Source organism: Trachurus japonicus, chromosome 4, assembly GCF_045865225.1.
Source record: "Trachurus japonicus isolate A0001 chromosome 4, Traja_1.0".
NCBI classification, from domain to species: Eukaryota; Metazoa; Chordata; class Actinopteri; order Carangiformes; family Carangidae; genus Trachurus; species Trachurus japonicus.
In genome coordinates, this window is record NC_140910.1 from 33,447,738 (window position 1) to 33,457,737 (window position 10,000).

A 10,000-nucleotide genomic window follows, 5' to 3' on the forward strand; every position below is an offset into this window, starting at 1 on the left:
GGCCCATTGCCATAATCCCTATAGTCATAGCAGTAGGTTTGTTACCTTTAATTGTCGGTGCAAGCTGTTTTTAGAACGGCGGAGCAGAGCCGCGAGCTGCTCAGAGCTACGTTACAGAGGAGGCTCATTATGGGATTTCTTGGTTTCCCTCATCATCAAACTCATCAAATACACAATCCAACAACTCCACAACGCTCTGGTGGACAAGTTGTGAGCTGCACATTCACCACGCTATGAGATAATAACACAACGTTACCACACAGAGTTGTTTTAGAGGGAAATACAGAGACTGTTGATGAAAAACTGTCCCTGAAGGCAACGTGCATCAGTGGTTTTACATTAATTTCCCTCTAAAACAACTCTGGAAATTGCAGATTGGATTTAAGCACGGCAAACTATATATGGATTTTTTTTAATATACACAATACAATACTTTTAAAGGGACAACAAGGAGTTATGGAAAGCAAAGTGTTTTCACTACATTTCCCATGAGCCTTGGCGCGCATGGTGAAATTCTTGGACTGGCGCAAGACGGATGAAAGCGAAAACATTTGCCATTTAGAATGTTTTCATTCATCAAGAACGAAAGTCGGAGGTTGGAAGATGATCAGATAACCGTCGTAGTTCCGACCATAAATGGCGATCCGGTGGCGTTATTCCCATGACCCGCCGGGCAGCGTTTGGGAAAAAACTAGGAAATGCTGGACGAGCCGACCACTGGCAAACAAAACTTTTGAATTTGCATTTTTTTTAACCATCATTTTTTAACTTGCAATAAAACATTTTTTAATTGCAATATTAATACTTTTGATCTCAAATCTTCTTTTTTGACTTTCCGTTTTGCTCTCAAATCCTCTTTTTGATTGCAAAACCACATCTGATTGAATAATAAAGACACAAATGTAGCTCCATACCGAGGGGGCAGTTGTGGGTCTGAGAAGTGAAACTCACTTCCGCGTTCAAAAAACTGCAATCCCCTCTTCTTCCTCTGGGGGCTGGTGTCAGAAAGCAGCATTCCCCATAGACCCCCATGTTAAAATCACCCACTTTACATCCTCAATAAACATGTTAAAAGCCTGGTGTCAGAGCGTTTTTTCGTCTCAATCGATAGTTTCTACCCCCGCACACACTCTGAGGGGGGTGAAGTTTTTTTTAACTCTACCGTTTTACTGTTATTAGGTTAAAACTCTGGCCAATTAGGGCGCGGAAACGTTGAGTGACAGGTCCGAGCAGCTCCGTGGACAGCTGCTTCGAGGCCAGTGGGCGGGTTCTCGGCCGGCCAATCCAACATGGCGCTGTTCAGGCCGCCATGTTGGAGTCACAAAAACGACTCCCCAAAACCACTGGGGGACGTCACGGATGCTACGTCCATTCTTTTTACAGTCTATGCTCCATACGAGTTAACACATTAAACACAACCAGATGAGCCAACAGTCACCGACTACAGTTACAGTTACAGTTAAAGAATAGTTACTGTTCGTGTTCATGGAGCTGAATTCACAGAGCAAAGTGATTCACACGAGAAAAATGATCTGAAACTAGACGAAAACCTCAGAAACCTCAGAGACGGAGACGGATCTGAGTCTGAGCTTCAGCTGCAGATTCAGACTCATCGTCATCGTCACCGAATTGCCCCTTGGGAATATTAAAGCTCATCAATCAATCAATGGAAGGAACATTTAGATGTGAAACTATGAAAACAAACTGACTTCACTTTAAACTCTGGTTCAGTCGTCACCAAACACACACACACACACACCTGAAGTGTGTGTGCTGCAGGTGTGTGTCTTACCTCCAGAAGAAGGGGTTTCCCCGCTGGTGAACAGGGGCGGACTGAGGACGAAGGTCAGAGGGAGAAGAGAGGGAGGGAGAGGAGGAGAAGGAGGGAGAGGAGGAGGAGGAGAGGGTGATGAAGGGGGGCTGAACGACCGAGGGATGGAAAGAAGTGGGGGACAGCAGGTGCTGGAGGAGGCTGCTGTTGCCGTGGCAACGCAGCTGAGCCGGCGACCAGATTCTGCCAACAGAGGGAGGGAGGGGAAGGAGGGGAGGATGAAGAGAGGAGGAGGAGGAGGAGAGGAAGAGAGGAGATGTGTGGTGACATCATCCATATGTTCTGTAAGTTTCCTCCTCTGAGCTGTGACACACACACACACACACACACACACACACACACACACACACACACACACACACACACACACACACACACACACACACACACACACGGTCTTTCATCCTAAATTTAGCTCCGACTCCGTCATGTGTCTTTTCATCTGGAATTAAAATCCTCGTCACACGTTTAAGTCGAATCATAAGCAGAAAATATTCAGAAATTAAACTTTGATCTGACGTCGATCAGAAAAACTCTGTTGGATTTTGATCTAAACTTTTTTTTTTTTAAACCAGAGTGAGTGAGTTTGATGTGAGGAATATAAAGATGTTCTTATAGATAATTATTATTATTATTATAGATGTTTAGGTTTGTTTTCCTGCTTCTCTAAAGCTGAGATTTACAGACTTTTATTGACGTCATTTAACTTCCATACAGAGTGTTAGATCAGATTGATTATTACACACCTATGTATTGACATGACAATATTTATTTATTTCTGTTTTGTTTTGTTTTGTTTAATTTTCTTCATTCTCTATTTATTTGAATGAGATCCTTTCTGTATTTATTTATTTTATCCATTGTCTTTCTGAATGTGAAACAGCTCTCGTGTTATGTTATGTGTTAGTGTTTGACACTTTTTGTACACTTTGAACACTTAAATAAAGAGGATTAGATTAGATGTATATATTCTGTTTTTATGTTATATATACGTATATATATGTATATATATTATAGTAGAGGGACATATTTTTCTTGTATATTTCTATGTATATTTTAGTTTTTATCTTGGACGTCAGCATGTGATTGTATTTGACAGCTTCAGCTTCACAGCAGCTCTGAGCTCTGGGATCAAACTGTGACAGAATAAATCTGCAGTTTCAGGCGGCGCCGGGCCGGACTCGAGCCGGCGATCCGTACGGAGCTGAGCTGCACCACAGCTTTGTGTTGGTTGTTTATTAAATCACTCGTGTGTTTTACGTGACTTTTCATTTTCACACTACATTTCCCATGAGCCTCGGCGCGCAACAAAGAAGAAGAAGAGGAAGTAAATGCATCTTCCATGCTGGGACTAATGGCTAATGCTAATGCTAACTGTTAACTAGCAACTGAACAGGTGTTCGGGGCTGTAATTAACACCATGGGGGTATTAACGACTTAATGACTAAAACAGGAAGTGAGTTTCTGATGCTGATTAGTCACTGATTAATCATCAGAGTTAGTTATTGGTTTATTAATAACACTGACACACTCTGATGTATCATGAATGTATGTTAGTGACATGAGCTCAACACCTTCACACACTAGAAATATGTATTTATATGTCTTCCTCTTCTTCTTTCAGTTTTCATATAAGTTTGGTTTTATTTCCTTTGTATCACGGCTGTAAATCAATTTTAAATATTTAATCACCACTATATATATACTGTATTTTATTTGTTCTAAATGTTACAGGGAGATTTTGTTTTTCTCATGTTTATGAATAATAATAAAAAAAAGATCTGCTGCTTTATGTAAATTGCAACGAGACGAGTCCCTGTTCGCTTTTCAAAATAAAATACCTGGAAGAGCAGGTATTTCATTTCATTCAGTAAAGAAAAGAAAGAGAACGAGAATAAATCCAAAAACACGTGAATCTTGTGTCAAAAAAAACCGAGGGGTTAAAATGAATAAGTGAGAACATGATTATTTTATTACATTAATGTCGACAGTTGTTTTTTTTTTGTTTTTTTTTTACTTTTTTTCGAGTTTCTAACTCAGTGAGAGTTGCAGTTCTTTGATGTGAAGTTAAAATCTGAGTTTTCTCCTCTCACATGACGACTGAAGACTTTTATTCGCAGTTTGACATGTGACCAAGTTTAATTTGTTGTTTACAAACAGTTGAACCGTTCACATCGGAGTTTTCTCTGAGCTCAGAGACGGGATACTTCACTGTTGTTTAAGGTTTTTGTCATGCATCCTATAAGATTATCTATTTATCATGATTATTATATTTATATTTAGGCCTACAGTTTATTATTCACCTTCATGTTTTTCATGTCTCGTCTTATTGAGGTGAAACAGAAAAGGTCAGAGGGGAAAGAGTTCAAATCTGATCTACACACATTCTCAGACGTCCAGTCCACAAACACACACACACACACAGACACACACACTGGGTCTTACTGCAGGCGGAGGTGTGGGGCTCCTGCTCTCTCCTTCCTCCTCTTCATGTCGTGTCCCGGGACAAAAGGCTCAGCTGGAATAATCTTTAATAATCCACCGCTCTGCGTCGGCTGCAGCAGCTCATACCGACCGACCGACACAACTGACCCAGAGTCAGAGTCAGAGTCAAACCGCGCGGACTGCACCTTTATATATAAAGGAATGACCCCAGTCTGCGTGTGTGTGTGTGTCTGTGTCTGTGTGTGTGTGTGTGACGTCAGCACCGGCCCTTATCAGCACACACACAATTATGCGAAGTATCTGGGCTACGGCGTTCCTTCAGCAGCGAGTGTGGACTTGTGCTGAGTCACACACACACACACACACACACACACGGACACACACACATATGGACACACACACACACACACTTCTCTGAGCCGAACAAACAAACGAACTCAGTGTGTATCAGAGTGTCAGACTTCCTCCTCCTCCTCATCGCCTCTCGCTAATCCAACACAAAAAAAGATAAAAACCAACGACAACAGCAGCGACAGCAGCTCAGGACGAGTCACAGTCTGTTCACTAATAACTCTGCTCCAGCCCATAATAATCCACAGGTTCTCTCAGGTCGGACGGTGGTCGGACGGTGGAAAAAGAAGAAACAGATCGGTGGAGTTCAGACTGAAGTTAGAGTCAGAAGAGGAAGAGAAAGAGGAGGAAGAGGGGGCGGCTGCTGGCAGCGTGTGCCCAGGAACAGAGCGACTTCCCTGGGTCCAGTCTGCTCCGTTAATCCCTCTCAGTTCGTGGAAGTCTCAGCTGTCAGAGAGGACGAGCTGAATCCTCCACTAGGGGAGGGGGGAGGGGGGAGGAGGGGGAGGACAAAGCCTTAAAATTGTTAAAATTAGTAAAAAAAAACTGAGATTTTAGATAATAAAGTCTTGTGAAGTCTTTTAAAGGTGCAATATGTAAGAAATCTAAAGCAACTGGCTGTAAAATCCTCCTAATATGTCACAGAGACTCAGGAATAATGTTCATATAACACGATGAACTCACCAACAACAATAGTACAGCCAGAGTATTCACATTAAAAATCTTTTTTTGCAGACTGCAAATCCCCGGTCTGCTTCCACTGAGCTGCCGCTACGGCTGAGAGAAAAAACCAGATCGCTGTGTTTGGAATTTGACTGCAGTAACCATTTTTGGCCACATTCTTACATATTGCACCTTTAAGGCTTTTAGAAACAAACTTTAATTCCCTTCGTCATTTAATCTCATTTGCAAGAACCCATACATTTAAATTAACATTTAAAAACATTTAAGATGTTTAATAATTGACGTCTTTTGAGGACTTTTTACTAAGTTTATTGAATTCAGTTCACTTTTTCTGAAACAAATTAAAAGTGGGGTTTACTTTGGAATTTGTAGAAACATTTAAAAACTGTATATCCTGCTTTTAAAAAAGTTTTAAAATCTGTTTGATTTTAACTTATTTTAACTTTTTAAACACAAATATTTATTATATTGACTTTAACTTGCCTTTTAGGGAGTTTTTAAATTAGTTAATTCAATTTTATTAACCATTCTAAAATGAGTTTAAGTTAAACAAAGTTTTACTTAACCCTTAAACTAACCTGTATGTAAAAGGCTTTTAAAAAAAGTTGATTAATTTTAAGTTTTTTATTTTCAATACTTTTTCTTTTTCTTTTACAGACCATTAATGAGAATGATTGTTGTTAATGAACTCATATTCTCTCTGGTGAAGGCTGCATGGTTTTCTGCTCTTCCAGGTATTTTATTTTAACTTATTTTAACTTTTTAAAAGTAAAAAACTTTAGATGTTTTGATTATATTGACTTTAACTTATCATTTAGGGAGTTTTTAAATTAGTTAATTCAATTTTATAAACCATTCTAAAGTAAAAAATGAGTTTAACCCTAAAAATAGCCTGTATTTAAAAGGCTTTTAAAAAGTTTTGTATTTTCGAATGTTTCTCTTTCTTTTCTTTTTCTTTACAGACCATTAATGAAATGATGGTTGTTAATGAACTCGTGTTCTCTCTGGTGACGGCTGCATGGTTTTCTGCTCTTCCAGGTGTTTTATTTTGAAAAGCCGAGCCGCGGCGGCGAACGGGGACTCGTCTGGTCTCTGCTCCGACACAGAGGACATTGTCCTGACATGAGGACACCGTGTAGGAAGAGCAGCTGTCTGTCCTCCTCTGCTCCAGTTTCCCAGAAGCCTTTGGGGCGGGGGGGTCGGGGGGGTCGGGCTAAATGCAGCTCACATGCCAGATCACTAATTCATAAACAATGGGATGGATCAGAGGCGGCTCTGTGGTAATGTGTGTGTGTGTGTGTTGTTGTGTTCTGACGTAGGAACGACCACAGGACACGAGATGTGATTAGGACCAGAGAGTGTGTGTGTGTGTGTGTGTGTGTGTGTGTGTGTGTGTGTGTGTGTGTGTCTGTTGCTGTCTGTTACTCTGGATCGTCCATGTCGACTGATACAAGTTATTAATGAATCAATAACTAAACAAACATCTTCAAACGTCTCCATGGAAACTAGTGACGTCACGATTATAGATTTTCTTTGTAGCCTACGATTAATCACGGTATTACGATTATCATGATTATTATTATGCATTAATTAATTTACATCATATGAATGTGTAAAATAAAATACAGTCAAAATATAATTACATTACTAATTATTTACACTAAATATTTTGTGTCTCTATAACCATTTACCAATTATTAATCCTGCAGAGGAAGTGTTTTAAATATTCAAGTCATTAATTGTCATTTATACCAAATGTTTAAGTTTATCACTGTTTGTTTTTTAGCACAAATGCCTTGCTAACATTTAAATTCCTACCAATCGTATGTTACGTTAATAGGTAAATGGACCAGTATTTCCTACATTTACCTTCACTTTGGTGCACAAACATCTGCCTCTGTGTTTCCAACATAATCTTTTTTGGAAATTGACGGTATTTGGGAATCTTTACGATTAATTTAAAGCTATCAGTAAGCGATCCGGTGGTTTTGTCTAACTTCCTGTCAGCAGATGGAGTTAGCAGTCCCCGCCCTCGTCCCTACGTCACCACATTCAGGTGCATCCCTTGGCTGCACACACAGAGAGGACTGCCCCTTTATGCCGTTCTCTCTCCTCATTGGATAAAGGTTGTAGGATACAAGGAAAGTTTTCTCCTGGGCTCAGAGCAGAGCAGAGTGACTGACAGACCCGTGTTTCAGACCAAACACTCTATAGAAGTGATTGCTGTCGGAAGATACAACTATTTAAGACTTAGATTAACACAAATATATCACTTACTTCTGCTTTAACATATTAAGTAAGTTGTTCATGTCATATATGTTGTGTCAGATGTCAACGTGTTATCATGATGTATTGTTCTATTGTGCTTTAATCTAATTGTTTTTATGTCTAACATCAACCTGCCAATGGGACCGGGGATGGAAATGAGCCACTTGGCTACAACAATCACACACATTTACACAACAGTGTTCAGCAATATGGACTGTTCCCATTTATAAAGATAAATACAACTGAAACTGAAACTGATCAATGAATCAATCCCAATGAGGAGCAGAGAGAAACATCCTCAACTCTGCAGCAGGACGATAACACACACACACACACACAGTTATAAATAGGTCTACATCCATCAACAGAGGGATACTCAGCTGTTCTGGTGAACACACACACACACACACACACACGCACACACACACACACACTCAGTGACCTCTGACCGTTGACTGGAAGCTCTCAGAGTATTTCAGCAGCCGAGACGGAAACAGAACAAACAAACGAACACACAAACGCACACAGCACACACCATCGAGTCCACACACACACACACACGCACACACACACAGACACGCACACACACACACACACTCTGACAGATAAAGGTGCAAACAGCAGCTTCAACCATGTGAACGTGAACGTGCGTTTTTGTCGTTTTGTTGGGTTTCATTGCGTTGCATCTCCATCAAAGGTGTGTGTGTGTGACAGGAAACAGAGAGGATCATGGGTACTGTAGGTGTGTGTGTGTGTGTGTGTGTGTGTGTGTGTGTGTGTGTGTGTGTGTGTGTGTGTGTGTGTGTGTGTGTGTGTGTGAAACAGAGAGGATCATGGGTACTTACAAGCTGCCGCGGCGAGGAAGGCTCAGCTCCTTCTGGAAGAGACAGAGAGAGAAACAGAGAGAGAGAGACATTAGCTCAGTGCAGCTGTTCGTCCAGCAGGTGGCACTGTGGCCTCAAGGACAATCAGTGTTGTGTTCGAGGACCGTGGGGTTTTTTAGACTCCAGGAGTAAGAACTGGTCTTTAAATGTGACACACACACACACATTCACACTGTGACCTGGTTTCATGTAATTCAGACTGAGTAACACACACACACACACTCACAGGGTTATTATGAACCGTTAACTTGTTGTCATGACTCATGATGTTTTGTCCTTCCAGGTTGTTTAAATAAAGTTTTTTTTTTTTTTAACCTCAGAGAGCCTCATGTTTTTTGTTGTTTTTACACAAGTTACTGTACACAAACACACAAACATCCCAAAGAGGACGGTTCCAGGTTGTAGGTGCAACAGTAAGAGAAACTGGTCTTTCCAAGTTCGGTGTTAAAGGGATAGTTCAACATTTTGTCAAATTGGCCCATTGCCATAACCCCTATAGTCATAGCAGTAGGTTCGTTACCTTTAATTGTCGGTGCAAGCTATTTTTTTTTAGAACGGCGGAGCAGAGCCGTGAGCTGCTCAGAGCTACGCTACGGAGGCTCATTATGGGATTTCTTTGGTTTCCCTCATCATCAAACTCATCAAATACACAATCCAACAACTCCACAACGCTCTGGTGGACAAGTTGTGAGCTGCACATTCACCACGCTATGAGATAATAACACAACGTTACCACACAGAGTTGTTTTAGAGGGAAATACAGAGACTGTTGATGAAAAACTGTCCCTGAAGGCAACGCGCATCAGCTGGTTTTGCATGAATTTCCCTCTAAAACAACTCTGTCTGTGTTATTATCTCATAGCGTGGTGAATGTGCAGGTCACAGTGATGCGTGTTGTATTGATTGTTAAACAGGAAAATGTTGAGATTTGTGAAAAGTGTTTGAATCATAAGTGTGTGTGTGTGTGTGTGTGTGTGTGTGTGTGTGTGTGTGTGTGTGTGTGTGTGAACATGAGGAATATCAGCTGATGGGTCAGTGTGCAGCTTCAGCAGCGGCCACAGGGGGGAGCAGGAGAGTCAGATGAACTCATTAACCACACCCACACACACACACACACACACACACACACACACACACACTCAGCTACCTGTGAACTGACGGCTTCTAGAAACAGACCTGCAACCTGGAGACGCCATCTGGACGGCAACCTGTGTGTGTGTGTGTGTCTGTGTGTGTGTGTGTGTTCTCAAAGTAGGTCAACAGCTGGTTTTACTTTGAAAAACATCATTAACACCTTCATCAGCATCAATCAGTGAATACCACACACACACACACACACACACACACACACACACACACCTACACACATAGGTTGTTTAACGTCTGGTTTTAAAGGGTAAAGGTTGTGGGTTGTACAAGTGAAAACCACTTCCTGGTTCAGAAAGCTGCAGTTATCTGGCGGGTTATATTAGTGTTAGAGACCAGAAGAGACCAGTTCTCCATTGACCCTCATGTTAAAACTTTACAGCTTAAACAA

At 41.1% G+C, this 10,000-nt stretch overlaps 1 protein-coding gene across 1 annotated transcript in view; it reads right to left on the reverse strand.

The window, feature by feature from the left end:
- Positions 1-10,000, reverse strand: part of mast2 (microtubule associated serine/threonine kinase 2) — a 234,321-nt gene that overhangs the window by 74,619 nt on the left and 149,702 nt on the right. Inside the window, exons 4-5 of the mRNA XM_085775245.1 lie at positions 8,425-8,456; positions 1,793-2,014 (exon numbers count right to left, since the gene is read on the reverse strand). Coding sequence (XP_085631371.1) covers positions 1,793-2,014; positions 8,425-8,456 — 254 coding nt within the window. The remainder of the gene's footprint in view (positions 1-1,792; positions 2,015-8,424; positions 8,457-10,000) is intronic.